Source organism: Sceloporus undulatus, chromosome 1, assembly GCF_019175285.1.
Source record: "Sceloporus undulatus isolate JIND9_A2432 ecotype Alabama chromosome 1, SceUnd_v1.1, whole genome shotgun sequence".
Lineage (NCBI taxonomy): Eukaryota > Metazoa > Chordata > Lepidosauria > Squamata > Phrynosomatidae > Sceloporus > Sceloporus undulatus.
This window is the reverse complement of record NC_056522.1, coordinates 298,349,049-298,366,203: the sequence shown is the minus strand read 5'-3', so window position 1 is coordinate 298,366,203 and position 17,155 is coordinate 298,349,049. Positions and strand designations below refer to the sequence as shown.

The 17,155-nt window shown below is 39.6% G+C and overlaps 1 protein-coding gene across 3 annotated transcripts in view; it reads right to left on the bottom strand.

The window, feature by feature from the left end:
- Nucleotides 1–17,155, bottom strand: part of LDLRAD3 (low density lipoprotein receptor class A domain containing 3) — a 223,381-nt gene that overhangs the window by 95,431 nt on the left and 110,795 nt on the right. For 2 of the 3 annotated variants that reach the window (XM_042453875.1, XM_042453865.1), the window contains exon 4: nucleotides 7,132–7,266. In XM_042453875.1, coding sequence (XP_042309809.1) covers nucleotides 7,132–7,266 — 135 coding nt within the window. The remainder of the gene's footprint in view (nucleotides 1–7,131; nucleotides 7,267–17,155) is intronic. The other variant, XM_042453883.1, reaches the window with a different exon arrangement.

The window sequence follows — 17,155 nt, the reverse complement described above, 5'->3', positions numbered from 1 at the left end:
GCCCCTAGTGACTCACAGGTGTGACTCACTGAAGATGTGACTACAAGCACACTCTTCCTAGAGTTTAAAAAAACAATTAAACAGTCACCACTTAAAATGGCTGCCCAGCTACCTCTCTCCTCCTCTTCTCTGTAGCAGGAACTGCTCTGCAGAGGCTCTGGGAGAAGAAATAAAGAGCTAGTCTGCTAGCTCTGCCCCTAGTGACTCACAGGTGTGACTCACTGAAGATGTGACTACAAGCACACTCTTCCTAGAGTTTAAAAAACAATTAAACAGTCACCACTTAAAATGGCTGCCCAGCTACCTCTCTCCTCCTCTTCTCTGTAGCAGGAACTCGTCTTGTGAGTGTAATTATTTAACACTCACACACAAAATCTGAGGAATAGTTCAGCATTCCACGTGTTATCAGCCTTTGGCAGAAAATGTCTTATGGAGGTCACCAAGCAGGCAAGAGACTGAACATTAATCACCATGCACCATGCTTTCATCTTCTCTAACACAGAAGAGATGGAAAGGGGGAAGAACAAGCAATAAAACAAGGAGCTCCCTCCTTTACCCTTTCACACTTTCATAGCTTTAGTACCACTGTTGATTTGATAAATGACTGGGAGTAAGTGGAGAAACTTAATGGCTTTACAGCTTCCCTTACTGGCTTCTCTCCTGCTGTGAGCTACCTCTCATCCAGAAGGAAGCCTGCAGAGCAATGTGCTTTTGTTAGCCCTGAGCCAGCACTGCTAAAGGCCTCGATCCCTGTAGGTGGCCATATAATAAACCCCAATACAATGCCAATTTCAATATAGATCCTCATAACTAAGTCCATTACCCCCCCTCCTTTTAATGAAGAAAAACACAAGTTCTTTTCTGAAACACAACTTGGGCAAAGTCTTGAACAAACTACAGAATAAGAGCCCTTTAACAACATTGGGCTTTCTTAACATCTTTTAAGAAGTCTGTACACTCCTATATTAATAATTTAATATTAATAGAAGATATTAACATTTATGTCAAAATTCCCCAGAAGTATCAAGGAGCTGCTGTTTATGAAGGAAAATCTCCAGTCAATCCTCTATTGTCCATACCTCCTTATCACTGTCCTTCCCTGGTGTCTTGTGAGTGTCCTCTTGCTCTCGACTCTCCCACCATCTTAACTTTTTGAATTCTTGCTTCTTCACAAGTCATTCTGTTCAACCACTGTTTTGTCATTTCCTTCTTCCATGTGCACTACCCCCTTTTCCATGTGTCTCCTATGTAAATTCCTCCTATTCCTCTTTCACCACGTCTTCTCCCCTACTGATTTTCTCTGGTCTCACTCATGATGCTTGTTCATTTACCCTTTCCTTTCCTTTTTTTCACAAGCTGGCTTTCCCTCCCTGCATGTGCCTCTGCATTGCTAGACAGCACGCCATGGGTGTTCCTTTCCTGCTCCTCCTTCTGATTCTTTTCTCCCCATTGCACAGATGCTCCTTACCTGTGCCTTCCTCCATGGAGTAAAAAACTCTAGAAAGCATACTGGAGAAAACAATACAGCAAACAAAAATGCTACACACAACCCCAGATTGCTGCCTGGAAAATGTCCTTACAATTACACTAAACTGTGTTGGGAGAAGTGGTGCTCTATGTTCTGAGTTAAATCTTTTTCCTGAGAAATGCAGTTTAACATAATCAAAGCATAGGTCCCAATCTCTGAGTCAAACAACATGTTATCTTAATTGTGGAGTGTACAAGTCTGTATTTTTATTTACTGAAAGAAAACACACCAAGCCCTGTTATGTAGTGTATATATTCATGTATAGTATAAGTAAAAAATTTTATACTACAAAATGGACCCAAAAAAATTGGGTTGACTTATACATGAGTCAATATGGTAATAAGTCAGCAGGGAGAGTGAATGTTCGCTCTCCAAAGCTCTTCCCTGCCTGGTTTCTTCAGGAGGGGGCAGCTGGGCTAGGAAAACACAAGACAAGCAAACGCTCCCTCTCCAAGCCTCTTCCCAGCCCAGTTGCCTCTGGAGGGGGCACCTGGGCTGAGAAAACACAGGAGGAGGGAATGTTCACTCTCAAGCCTCTTTTCAGCCCATTTTATTCAATGGTGGTAAATGCATGCCAACATGCTTATGCATCTGCATGAACATCACCACCACTGAATAATATGGGATGCGACTATCCATGTTTTTTGCCATCTTCTGGTAAGCTTGGATCTTTAGAAACAACCCGACTCTTTGCTTTATCTTTTGGACAGAGCAGATAATTATAAACATAGGAAAAGAATCCTTCTAAAAGGAGAGAACAACTTACAAGGCAACAAAACAATGATATTAATCATTCTAAGACCCACAAAGATTACACAAGACAAGCGAGGTCATGATGGAGATGGGACTCCCCTTTACCATCAATCAAATATCTCTCACATTAATCAAATAGCCCTCTTCTTGACCCATAAACACAAAACAGTATGCCTCCAAATCAAGCAGGTTTATTTATTTATGTTATCCACATAAAATTTCAAAACTGTCCATTTTCAAACAGTAAAATAGTTGCATACTGGTGCATTTAATGTTATTCAGTGACTCAACTCCTCATAGGTGCCACTTTAAAGCCTTCAACAAATGCTTTATCTGTTTTGCATCTTTTATAGGTGTCCTCTAAAGTGGTAGATTTGTGGGGTTTTTTTTAAAATGCTGAAGTACCTTTTACTTTAGAAAAGTAGCTTGGGACTGGGTGGAGAATGAGTTATCAGGAAAAATTATTTACATCTGACAAAACTTTCTGAAAGCTATTTCTCCATACCAGATGCTATAACTAAGCTATTTTCAGTTACTAAAATATGCACAGCCACAGCCTTGCTTTAATTAAGCATTCAGTGTCACTTCATTTGTATCTGTTCTTATGAATTTTCTTGTTTTTTAGTCTCCCTTTAACTATTGAGTTCCAGATGAAGGCTGCATTTGGACTAAGCTGAGGTACAGTAATTGCAAGTTAAGTTTCAGTTTACAGCCTATGTTAAATAACCAGCCAAATACAGAATCAATAAAGGGAAACTTGCAGAGCCAGAACAGGGCTAATAGGAGTCAGGAAGTCTATGCAATATTGCAGCCTCTTGAGTTTAAGAACATTTCAATCACCCATGTGTAAAGGACTGGTTATGGGCTCAATGGGTGGCAGAACATCATGGAAACAATGAACATTTCAGAAATGGGAAACTGAGGTATTTTGTTACAAATTAGGATGTGCCTGCACAATTTGACAGCCATTTCTAGAATCCACCACACTGCAGGAAGTTGGTCCTGATTCATTTTGTTCTAATAATAATTAATAATTTGTTTTATTTATATACCGCTATTCCAAACATCATAGCGGTGAACAGCAAGTAAGCTAATTAGCAAGTAAGCTAATTTGCCCCCAACAGTCTGGGTACTCATTTTAGCGACCTCGGAAGGATGCAAGCCTGAGTCGAGCTTGGGCCCTTTTGCTGGTCTTGAACTCGCAACTTTGTGGTTTCGAGTGAATGGCTGCAGTACAGGCATTTACCCACTGCGTCACCAGGGTTCTAGCTAACCTGTCAAGCTTCTGGACTGACACATTCTCTGTGGATACTAACTAAAGAGAAATCTGGTATTGCTCTGGGAAAACGTAAATGTGTAACATAGAACCAGCGTTATTTTCCTGCAACTTTTTAAATAGTAATTAATCACATGACTTAATTTTTGATTCAATGAAGAGAAAATTAGATGTCACACCTCCTCTTTGCTTACCTGCCCATTGAAATTCATCTAAGTTGGGGACCATCATACACCTCTGAAAGCAAATTCCATAGTCTGACTATGTGCTCTTTGAAAAAGCATTTCCCTTTGTCTGTCTTGAACTTGCAACCTGTCAGCTTCTGTGCATAAACCCAGTTCTTGCTTTATGAGAATATGAGAAAAACTGCTTCCTCTACACTGATTCTGAACCATACGTAACTGAACACTTCTTTATGCCCACAATTTATGTGCCCTTCCTCTATGCTAAGAAGCCCCCAAAACTTTAATCTATTCTCACAGAAGAGATCAGCCTGCTGATCATGTTAATTGTCCTCTTCTGCCCCTTTTCCAGCTCTATGACATTCCTCTCAATGTTAGGTGATGCGACAACCGTCTCTAATATGCTAAGTATAGTCATCTCATAGATCTGTATAAAAGCATTACTATACCTAAGGATTCCCAACATGGTACTCACTTTTTTCTTAGCTGCCCCATCTTTTCATCTAACTATGCAACTCAAACCCAAGATGCCTTTCTTAGCCAGTCACTGGTAGCTCAGCTACCACTAGTGTATATAAAAAGTCGGAAGGGTTTTTTGTATGTGTTCAACTGCATTTTATATTTACTTACACTGAACCACATTCTCCATTTTAATGCCCAATTTAATGCCTTTAGAGCCCCCTGCATTCCCTTTTTCTTTTAGGCATTCTGAACAGTTTGGCATTATCAACAAAGTTCTTCACCTTACCCCTAATTCAATGATCATTTCTGAACAACGTATGAAGCACCAGTCTCAATAGAGATCTTTGTGGACTCCACTGTTATTTCCTGCCATTATTTTCCTGCCATTCCTGTTCATTGCTTCTCCTCCCATTTTGACCAATGAGAAGGGGCTTGTCTTTGCTTACTAGGTTTGACCCTAGACCTTTGGTGAGGGACTAGAAGAAAAACAATAGCAACATCTTGGTAGTGGTGATGATAATGATTTGGTTTCAACTGAAATTTGATGAGTGGAGGATTAAGATAGAAGAGGATTTGTTTCCTTGACCTTTACAAGTTAATCTCTTTCTCTCATAATTATCCTCAAGAGGTAAGGGCACAGCATCTCAAGGAAAAGCTGAATATTTGGGACCCAGAAGCTGACAATGACATAATGTAAGAATATTTCACGTACCACACACACAGCAGAAATATCAGATATGGCACATTCGCCATATCCATGAAATTGGGTTGAAAATCAAATGCTCAAAAGACTTGCCTGAATGAATAGCATGCACATCAGCTGAAGACTCTGCAATAACCATTATCAGATTCTTCAATCTTTCTTCTAGCATAAGCCCAAAGAACTGCTGACTCAAATGCAATCACAAATACTAACTTGCATCTTTTAATGGATCACTTATCCCTTCCACCTTAAGGAACTGGAAAACAGCTAAAAATGGAAGGTCGATTCTGAAGACTAGACTGCAGTCTCAGCAGAACCTGGTGAGGGTTAATAGTCTGTCCTTCCTCTCTCCCTACACACTAGAAAATGTTTGAGATGAGACACAGAGACTAATCAGAAAGAGAGTATCTTCCATGTATGGTAACAGAACACGCAAACATTAATGAGGCTTGCAGACCACCCAGCCTATAATTGGGCAACAATGTTATCATTAAACTAATAACAGCATTGAGGGGATATTACTGTGCTTTATCACTTTGCAAGCATCATTCAGAGTCAGTTAAGGAACAGATAAATGTAGTAAGAAGGGGAAAATAAATTCATAATAGCCAACCACCTTTAAGTAGAGAAGAGCTTTTAACAAGTCTGTGAGAGAAAATCCAGTAGGAAAAATGAGAACGACAGTTCGGGTTTGTAACTGCCTTTACTTGAATTCACTCTTTAGAACCTATCTGTTGCAAAGATTTGACAAGAGGTAGCCATGCACTTTATGATAAGATTAAAGGAATACTTGGTTCGTTTAAAAATACAGTGTTGGATTCCAAAGAATGCAAAGAAAAGTCCCTGAAGTCTGTTAGGATTGTTGAAAAAGAACAGGCAAAGCAGAACTGCAAAAAAGTTTTATTTTCAAAAATGTATTTCCAACTATTAGGATTCTATCAAAAGATTAATTTCTAGAATTTATCAACAACTGGTTTTTTTAATTTTTATAGGCTTTTTAAATATAAAAATATTCTCAGAACATGTTCAAAGGTATAGAAGAAAAGAGGGAAGGCCCCGGTAATAAACATGGATCAAACTCTGTTATTGACTCCCACTGAGGCTTTGAGCCGTGGCATGTTCTTTTGAAAACATTGAAAAGAAAATTGATCTGTGCCCTTTGTGTACTTTGTTTTGTTCTTGGCAGGGTTGGAAAAGAAAGGGAGAAAGGGGTCACCTTATTTAATGATGCGAGCACTAGCACAGAATTGAAGAAAGGGCAGGGGTGGTAGCTTCATGGGCTGGAAAAGTGACACTGACATGGCACTGGTACATGTAATTGCCATTAATATGTGCCTGCAGAGACAAACAGCTAAGGTTTGAAGAGGGCACCAGAGACAAGAATGGATTCTTTCATTATGCTTCCACCCATTTCTGACCACTCTCACAGTCAGAGTGGTGTCTGTGCATTATAAACACTGTTTTTTCATGACACAAAATTATTCAAGCTAATTGCTTTCTCCATTAACCAGAGATGTATCTGTGTTACATTTTTGTGCCAAATTAGAAAATCTGTACATCTAGCCTAAGCTGATGTTGATGATTTCATTTTCGATTTCACTGACACAACATTTTGATTGACAGTATGTATAATCCCTAAAGTTTATTTCACAAGTTTCATGAAAAACAGGCCCAAACCAGCAATTTCCCCACCCCTCCTCCCCCAAAAAAAGAAAGAAAGAAAAAGAACAATGAGGACAGGAAGCCAGAGTTTGCTGATCAGTCTCAAATCTTTATGAAAACAATCAAAATGTCAACTTCAGTATAAATAAAGCCTGGATTTTGAGGAAAAGCTGAACTTAGTTCAAAGTGGTGTGCTACATGCCTAGCTACAAGACAGGATAGTATTTAGCAAACCTTAGAAATGACATGCAGACCCTTATTGTGTTTACAGGTTCAGGTTAACAATGTGTCCAATTATACACTGCACAGTTCCTTTACAAGACTTTATAACATTCATAGGAAAAGTGGCACAGTCATGTTAAGCGAAAGCACTTTTTTGATTATGGCAACACAGCAACACCCTCTCCCTAGTGAGATGTCTCTTGGCCCACAGATATTGCCTGCCCTGCCTTAAACAAAGATGTTAAATATTATTTGAGAAAATAGAAAACTTTGATTAAGAATCAGTGGGTTAAAATAATTCTGTACCTAGTTGGAAAAATTGTGTTTGGTGCTTTCTACTTACCTTGAGAGTTTCCGCAACTTTCTTCATCACTGTTGTCCTGACAGTTATTTTGATTGTCACACATAAAGCTCTTATCAATGCACAGGCCATTCCTACAGTGAAATCGGTCAGTAGAGCATAGCAAGGGATTTGCTGCTGTGAAAACAGAAGCATGAGACTTTGATCAAACGTGAGACTTATATCCAGAGACATACAATTCCCAAGGGCAGTCGGATACAGTCCGTGATTCAAATTTCAATCTAGTGACTTTCTATTTCCATTAGGCAATATTTTGGGTATACCTGACACAAGGAATAAGGGCAATGCATTTGTGGATATTGTATTTCTCATCAATGTGTCTTTATTCATCATATCTTTATGTGTTTTTGTTCAATGAATTTAAATTTTAAGTGTAATTTCTTTGTTTTATCTGTAATTTATATTTATTGTCTTTAATACTATTTTTAATAGAAAAGAGAGATATCAATTAATTTTTAAAAAAATATCCCAATATTGCTGGAGATTTTCTTAAACCAGAATAAACCTATGTCTGCAAAATTAAAAAAAATAGCTTTGTCCCTCTTTGTACACATGAAGCACTATGTGATGTGGCATCTAGCTGGCTTACTATGGTAGTTTTTAAGATGCCAAGCAAGTGGTAGTGAGTCTTTCCAATGCTGGTGGGCAACTACTGAAGAATTAGCATTACTGTGTCCTCATTTTCACATGCACCCAGGTCTTGGCAGGTGGCACACACTTCTGTTGTTCAAAGCAAAGCAACTTCTACTTTTGGAAAGCAAAAAAAAAGTTGTGTTGGGCCTAGCATAGAGCATGGGGACCCAGAGAACTGCAGAAGCCAGCTCCCATCCTTACATACTAAGGGTGAATTTTTGATGTGGGAACAATGGGTGAAGGTATGTAATACATAACCATTGTTAGATTTGAAGCAATGTGTTTCATGGTGGGAGCTAGTGCAGAGGTTATTATAGCTAGCCAGCCACTGAGAGTAAGCAACCTCCATTACTTGGGTGTGCACATCTAGGACTGCCATAACCCAGTCTTAGATTTTGGAATCTATTTTGCACATTATGTAAATTAATATAATTATGTATGCTATTCTAATTTACATTCTAATTATGCAAATTCAAAATACTAATGGTAGCATTTTTTTCCTACCACTATGTTTCTGCCTTGGTACCATTTTTATAGCAACCAGGGATCTGCAAGAAACAGCACAGACTAAGTTTAAACTGTCAACGTAGAACTGCGACACCCAAGTTCAATTCCTGGCTAGGTCATGGAATTTATCTGATGACCTTGGCCCATCATTACCTCTTAACCAACAAAGCTATAGGGCTGTTGTGAGGATTAATATACTGGCCACATACATCCTTAGTGCAATACAAATGAAAAAAACAACAACATTTTGGCATGTGCAATGACATTCTCAGCAGATCACTGTAATTTTGTCCATCACCTTTTTACTAATGACAAAAAAATTAGAGATCCATGAAAATGCCACAGGAAGGTCATTACACCCATCTGGTTCAAATGGCTGAATGTACAGAAAAATACGGGCAAACAGTAATGATTTTCTTTAGATATAGAGTAAGATATAGAGTGGTCCACCAAATGAGAATGCATCTGATGAAGAAGGATGTAGTCTATAGAAGGTTGTGTTAAATAAATAATCTGCCACTAGATATTTCTCATTTTGCTACAACAGACTCCTAAAAACATTGAAAGGTAATGCTTTTTGTAAGAAAAAAAATATTTCAAAGCATGGGCCAATCCAGTATGGCAGACCTGCACCCCCATCTTAACAACACCCTTCCAAATTCTAGTTCCACCTGTGTTTAAATCCAAATACTTTATTATACTCTTCAGAGACCTCTAGCCAGGATTTTTGTGCAAAATAGGGGAGTGAAAGAACAACCAAGGGTGCCAGTTGCAATCACTCTTTGCCCACCCTGGGGAAAGCTTGATTTAAAGGCAATTGATATTACTACAATGGTAACACTAAACAGATTTAGCACAAGTCAGTGAATATTTGGAAGAGCAATGTGGGAAACCTAGGTGTCCAACCCTCTACTGGATGCTGGAAGAAAGGCAAAATATAAAAGCACTAGCCCATCTACCTCCACAGCACATTACGGGCACTTGCATAAGAACACTGAACTGGCTGTGGGTCAAATACCCAATGGATGTAACTGGAGGTGTAACATAGTTTCAACCAAGAAACCAGAGGTGTGCAATAACTTGCCACACCAATTCTGTGGTTACTTAACTAGCCCTTAATGCTGCAAAGATCCTTGGATTCACACAGCAAAACATTGCATAGGAATGTCCTGGAGCATGTAGCACTCATTTAAAAGGCACCCACATCTTTCCCTACTTGCTTCAAATATTCTAGGACAGTCATGGTAACTGCATGTACTTTGGCTGCTTAGTTATCTCCTACAGAATCTTACTCCTGTGCCAGTCTTCACTGAACTTTCATTAGTTTTTTCTAATGAAGAACATGAAATGAAATAGAATATTCCCAGCATAAATTTAAACAGCCTTGGGAAAGTAAGATGACAATGTCCTTTAGCTTCACAATCTGCTTCAAAAATTCTCAGTTACAATTACAATACGGATTACAGTTCACAGACTGTGGCTTTCCTCTATTTTTAAGCCAACCAAACAGAAAGACCCTTCAAAGAGCACAAGTATAGAATCTCCATAAAGAAACAAAAGCTAAAGACTGGATGCACATAATCCATGGCGTTGAAACTGGAATTTACTGCTTTCACAATCCTCTTATAAAAGCACTAAGTCTGCATTTTACTGATGTGCACGGCAATGTGAATAGCAGGCCAGAGCATTAGCTAGAAATCCACTGCTGTATAAAATGGCACACAGGACAGAAAACGAGGCCTGGTTATCACCCATACAATGAAAACATACATTTTCCCATCAGAAAGACAAAAGAAATTGAGGAGAAAATTAAATATACAGAAAAAGAACCACGTTGTTTTCAAAGCATAACCAATTTTACTACTACATGAAATTTATTGTACACAGTGGGCAAAGTAATGTCAATTCCCTCTCAGATAGCTTTCCAAGGGTATTATAATGGAGTGTCCCTGTGCAAGTAGAAATGAACTTTGCTGGTGGGGCACAAAACTGTCCTGGAGTGGCCAGAGGAATAACACAGACACAGACTTCTGCTGGTGTTTGGCTCTGGAAAGCATCATTCCTGGTGGGTTTTGGGACTACCTTCAATTTTTGGACCCAAATCTTGCTTGCTTCTCTGAGAGGCCCAAGAATTAAACCCATAACTATCCCAACTGCAGGATAATGCAGTTAATTTAACTCCAGTTGAAATCAACTCAGGGACAGGAAGAATTTCAAAGGCAAAAGCAAGCCACTGGAGGGCATGAGTCTTCCCCTCACCTTTGGAGAAAGCTACTCAACTACACTGTCACATGATGTGATAGTTGCCAACTGAGACAACTTTAAATGGGGATTAGATAAAGTCATGGGATTTAAAGCTTTTAAATACTAATCTGGATGACTATGGCCCCATGCAGACAGGCCAAAATAAAGCTGCTTCGGGTCATTTTGGAGGTATGCTGTTTAAATGGATCATGGGTTTGGCACGCCTTCTGGACTCTTAATACACATGCATCATTTAAACAGCATACCTCCAAAGTGACTCGAAGCAGCTTCTGTATGGGGCCTATATATCATTGTCAGTATCAGAAACAGCGTGCATCTTTATATCACTTGCTGGAGAGTGGGTCTTCCATTTGCAGGCTTCCTGTTTTCTGTTCTTTGTTGGATTAGATATTGTGTGAACAGAATACTAAATAGGCCTTTGATATGTTCTATCATTGCTCTTGTTACATTTATAACTGAGAATATATTTTTCTAGCTGGTAAAAGAAGGTAAAAAATAAAAGCTGAAAAAGAGACTATAATAATAAAAGAGAAAGTCTCTATGATTGTGGTAGTCACAACACTTTGGGACATCATACTAGACACCTCAAAATTTGACAGCATGTTTTTAGCTGTCACCCAAGGTAAGTTTCCAGTTGAAATTTCAAAGGGGAGAGGACCCTGCAGAAAGCAAAATAATAGGGGGACTGTGTCAGCCACAAGACATCGAAAAATCATAGTAGACACCTCACAACATACTTTTTTCATTGTTGCCAAGTTTTGATGGCTAGTTTCAAACTGAAATTTCAAAAAGGGCAGAAGCAAAAAGGAGAAGATGCTGTACAGTGCGCTCTTTCTATCCACGAGGGATCTATTCCAGATCCCCCTACAGACAGTACAATACGTAGGATCTTAAGCCCTGTTCTTCTCAATGGATGTGCGCCCATGCTTGCACCATCGCGTGCATGCACGGCCATTCCAAAAGCTGTCCGTGCAAGCTCAAAACGCAGATGACAAGCTCGCGCTTTGCACAGTCACACTATAATTTCTTGGGACATCATGGTAGATTCTTCAATAATTTCCATTCCTATTTTTGTTGTCACGCAACCTGCAGTGGCCAGTTTCAAGTCAAAATTCCAAGAAGGGAGAGGTTGTAAACAAAGAGGGAACAGTCGTAACTTATAAATTTTGAATGGGCTGTTGATCTGTCTTTAGGGGAAGTTTAACCCTATCCAGCACAGGGAGTTCTTATTCCCTGATCTGCCTTTTGACTGACCAGAGCATCTGTGTCTTGTCTGGATTAAGTTTCAGTTTGTTTACTCTCATCCAGCCTATAACTGATTAGGACCAAAACAGCTTCCTTGACTTGTGGAAAACAGCAATGGAGTTAGATGTCATCCACATATGGATAGCATCAAACCCTCAAACTCCCGACAGCTTCCCCAAGCAGTTTCACATACATGTGAAATAGCATGGGCATTGAAGGACCCAACAGGTCAAGGGGTCAGTTAGGAGTCCCCAAGCACCACCTTCTGGGTTCACCACTCTAGGAAGGAATGAAACCACTGTAAAATAGTGCCCCCAAGTTCCATCCCAGCAAAGATGCTATGATTGATGGAACTGGAAGCTGCCAAGAGGTCCAGCAAAACCAAAAGGGACACAATCTGCTGTCTAGAACCTGGTGTAGGTCATCCACCAAGCCAACTAAAGCCAACTCTGTCCTATAATCAGGCCTCAAACCAGGATGAAACAGTTTCAGCATTTTTCAGTTTAATTCACCTGAAAATAAAAACAGAAGACAAATATAAAGCAAGCAAGGTTACAGGCATCACTATGCCATGGTACCATTTTGTAAAGCTCAGAAGACATCCATCTTAGACCAAATTACATGAAGATCTGTATTTGTTTTTGCAATTGAAAGTACTTTTCCAGCAATAAAATCTCAGAGTGTAACTTGTCTGGGCATCCTTTCAAAGCAAAGAACTAAAGCTATTTTTACTAACATCTCATTTTCTTCTTGGATCTAAAAGTATAAAGCAGAAAACTGGGTATAACAGTATTATTTTAACTGAGAGATTTTAATAGTATTCCATTCATCATTCTGCAAGAGAAAAGGAGTTCAGAGTGCTGTCTGATTGTTTTTTTAAAAAATGTCTTGTTCTTCCACTTTAAAATATAGGAAGGGGTGGAGTTTTTCATCCTAGCCCCTCTTTTGAGTTTTTGTTTTTGTTAGATAGTAGAAAATCTGTACTGTATGCACTTCAGGTTGCCTGAACAAAATATATCATCGATTTCCCCCTCTATACAATTCTTTTTGTTGCACACAGAAAACTGGTATGTGATGGAAAAGTCTAGGCTGGACCTATGGCTTGCCACCTGGCCAATTGCGGGGAGGAGGGTAAGAAAAAGGCCCACGATGTATACCAATGTAAAAATATAACCTATCTATTCCAGGTCACTGAATGCTACGAAGCTGGTAAATGTACAGCAGATTTATTCTTTTGATTCCAACTGGGATTAATAATTTAACATTTTTCAAAACATATCTACTCTTTTTACTTCTCTCTCTCTTTCTCTCTCTTGCTCTATCTTGTCCTGACCTAAGAATTACAATTCAAGGTGTATTTTGCAACGCCCTTTCCAGCCCTGTTTATTCAAGTATAGCCTAAAGTGATTTCCCTGTCCTTAAACTCTCTTCTTCCAATTGCATTCCATCTGGTGGGAATTTGCTCCTCAAGTTTCAAGAGGCACAAAAACAAGATGAACACAAAGGCTACTGAGAGATGGCATAAGTGAATAAATAAAAAGGTCAAAGAAATATGAGTGCTACCAAAGAGATGCCAACAGTGAAAAAGCAAATGTATTAGGCTATCTTCCTGCAAATCTTGTCCCTTTTGTTACCTTACAAAGTGAGTGTGCTGTCCTTTTCCTTTAAATACAATTAAAACAACAACATTCAACTGTCCTCTAGTAAAGATGTGTACCCCCCCCCCCCAATCTGTTTATATTTGTTTATAACTGTCAAGAATTGGTGTCCCTTATACCAAGAAGCAAATAATAATAATAATAATAATAATAATAATAAATAGCTATCACAAATGTTTTTTCCCCTCCCAATAACCATCATCTCCCTCAGACTAGCAAAACAGGTAAGAGAGATATTATTCAGTCACTTTTATCACTTTTGGTAAAATAATTTTTTCTTCAGATCCAGATATCAAAGTTATTGGCCCATTACTGAAAGTTGCCTTTCCTGATGGGCTTCTGAGGGATTGAAGGCTCTCTATGTAAAATTTCTGCATCTTTAGATAGAGATTTAATCTCTGGAGGGCCAGGATTCCTGAGATACAGGTGTTTGTCAGTGAACAATGGAAGACTAGGATGGACTTGGGCTAGCTATTCACTCAGTACTTTCTAAGACAGAGACATCTTCTGGCCACCATGCAGGCCATGACTGAGTGTGTGCTAAGTTGGAAGAGTGTAGAGATCCCTTAGCTGCCACAATGCAAACTCTGTTTGTCCATTTTAATTTTCACTAAGGTATTTTCAATTAGGCCTAGGATGCTACAGAGACTGCTGTGGAACGACACAGGCCAGTGACAGCACAGTCAAAGCTGTGGCAGAGGGCCATCTCTTCCAAGTGCTCATGCTGGTTTGGGGTAATTTCATCTGGGTGCAGAAAAGCTTTGGAGGATACACAGTGACCAGGTCACCAACTTTTGGAATAGGTAAAGATTTCTCATATCAAGCTATAACACAAAGGGATGGAAGGAATATTTTAGAATAATTTCAAAATGGTTGAAGAATGTGTTTCTTGAGTGTTGGGAAACCCTAACAAAAAGAATCCTAGACCTACAAGAATCTTCATAATTCATATATGGCTGTGCTTTTCATAGAGAATTTCATTTTCAGTACATTATTTTCTATGCAGAAAATTCTGTTTTTTGTTCCAAAAGAACAAAACAAAAACCCAATCACCATACAAATTTTCTGCAGAGTAAGTTCCAAATGGCAAATTTTCCGAAAGCTGTACAATTTTCAAACTGTTTGTTGAAGCAGGAATAAAATTGCTAAAATGACTTATTGCTTAGTTTGACAATGAAATTAGTAAATTGTTGCATTTCTAGCAACATGTAGAATAGCAATGACTGGTTTTGACTGGCTTGTCGTATTCTTTAGCTATGATCTCCATGGAAGGTAGGAGAACAGAAGCTCAGTCATGATGGAAAAGTGGGTAGACCAGAATCTCGTGAAGACTTGCCACTTATATTTATCTTCTGGGATTCTGGTTTCTGCAAAGCAGGACTGAAGCCTTGGATCTCAAGTAAGTGAGGCACTAACTTGAGATAGTCATTGTGCATGAAAAGTCTGCTTATTTCCCTTCTGAAAAAGGTTTGGAGAGTCATAGGAGCAGCCTCTGTTCCTGCCCCTTCTGTGACCTTCTGTGACAGAATTACCTGGGGGAGGCAGATGGATGGGGTGACTCTGCTCCTGAGGTGATTGAATATTCCTCCGACACTGAGATGATAAATGGCAGGAGCGTTCCCATCAGTGGTATCAATCCCAATAAGAAGGAGAGTAGGATCTGTAAGAGGAAGGTCGCTCTCTTCAGTAGTCCTCTGTTCTATAGCACTCCATGTAGGAAGCCAAGGTGTAGAAAGAATCCTCTCTATGGTAGTACAGCCTCAAGGATGGATGGGACAGGTTGGGATGACCCCCATAGGGAGCTGGAGAATGATGAGATCTGGCTGGAGAAGTGCATTGGGATCACGGATGCAGAGGAGAGAAAGAGAGTCTATCAGCTATCAATGGTGAAGCTAAGATCTGGGATGGTAATGATGCTGGGATCGTCATTATCGACATTGATAACACAGATGGAATGGGCTCAGATGATGGTATTGAGGCCACGCTTGGTAACGATGTCAATAGCATACCCAACATCAAGTCCACAATGGGGAATTAAAGGGGTATAGAAGCGGCTGGCCCTGAGATGTCAGTATTGAAGTTGAAGTGGTTGTCAGGGCTGGTGCTGAGGGCTTAACATGCTTATGCTTCTTCCTCTCCTGAAACTTTCATGGGTCGATGTCTGACCCACCTTCAGGAGCTGAAGGCCACTTATTGGCTTTTTGTACATGAAGTTTCATTGACTGAGAAGATGAAGGCACCTCTTGTAAGGAGGGAGAGGAGACAGCAGGGGTCACTATTGAAGGGGTAGAATCCATAGAGAATCGAGGTGAAACTGAAGTCGAGGGTATCAATGCTGTCGGACGGATGCTGTCGATGCCAAGGTTGAGAGTACAGTATTGATGCTGGATCAGTACCAATATGGAGATTGAGATTGGGACCAGGTATCAAGGCTGTCGATGAAGGTGGTGTCCTCCTCAAAATCTTCAGTAATTTTGATATGGGAACAAGAGTCAGAGGATCTTTAGTGGTGGTTGTACGAGCAGCCACCGACAGAGAGTGCTCCTAACAGAAAACTTTGAGATGTTGAGCCTTATTCCAAAGAGCCTCCATTGTAAAAGAATGGCAGACTGACCAGTGCTTGACAACATGGATCTCTTCCAAACAAAAAAGAAATTGAGAGTGCCTGTCTGTGAGTGCTACTTTACAACAACAGGAGTCACAAAATTTAAAAATAAAAGTAAAGGCCATAAGAGTAGAAAAAGGGAGCACCCATCCAGGCGGGAATCCTGATGGGAAAAAAAACTAACTTCTTTTTTTGGGCCAGGGGAGGGGGACAGAATGAAAGAACAAGAATGAAGAAAAAGAACTGAAGAAAAATATAGATATAAAATAGCAAATTTTAACTGTACATGAGAGTACATAGCTCAAGAACTGCATCCAAGAGTATTAAAAGAACTGACAAATGTAATATCGGAGCCATTGGCAATAATTTTTGAAAACTCTTGGAGAACAGGAGAAGTCCCAGCAGACTGGAAGAGGGCAAATACTGTCCCCATCTTCAAAAAGGGGGAAAAAGAGGATCCAAACAATTATCGTCCAGTTAGACTGACATCAATACCAGGAAAGATTCTAGAGCAGATCATTAAACAGAGAGTCTGTGAACATCTAGAAGGCAATTCCATAATCACAAAAAGTCAACATAGGTTTCAGAGAAACAAGTCATGACAGACAAATCTGATCTCTTTCTTTGATAAAATTACCAGCTTGGTAGATGAAGGGAATGCTGTGGATATAGTATATCTTGATTTCATTAAGGCCTTTGACAAAGTTTCCCATGACATTCTTGCAAACAAGCTTGTAAAAGGTGGGCTAGACAATGTAACTGTTACATGGATTTGTAATTGGTTGACCAGCCGAATCCAAAGGGTGCTCAACAATGGCTCCTTTTCATCCCAGAGAGAAGTGACCAGTGGGGTCCCACAGGGCTCTGTCCTGGGCCCAGTGCTATTCAACATCTTTACCAATGACTTGGGGGCATACTTATCAAATTTGCAGATGATAGCAAATTAGGAGGAATAGCTAATACTCCAGAGGACAGGAACAAAATTCAAAACAACCTGAATAGACTAGAAAGCTGGGCCAAAGCTAACAAAATGAAATTCAACATGGAGAAATGTAAGGTACAGCATTTAGGGTGAAAAAATGAAATGCACAGA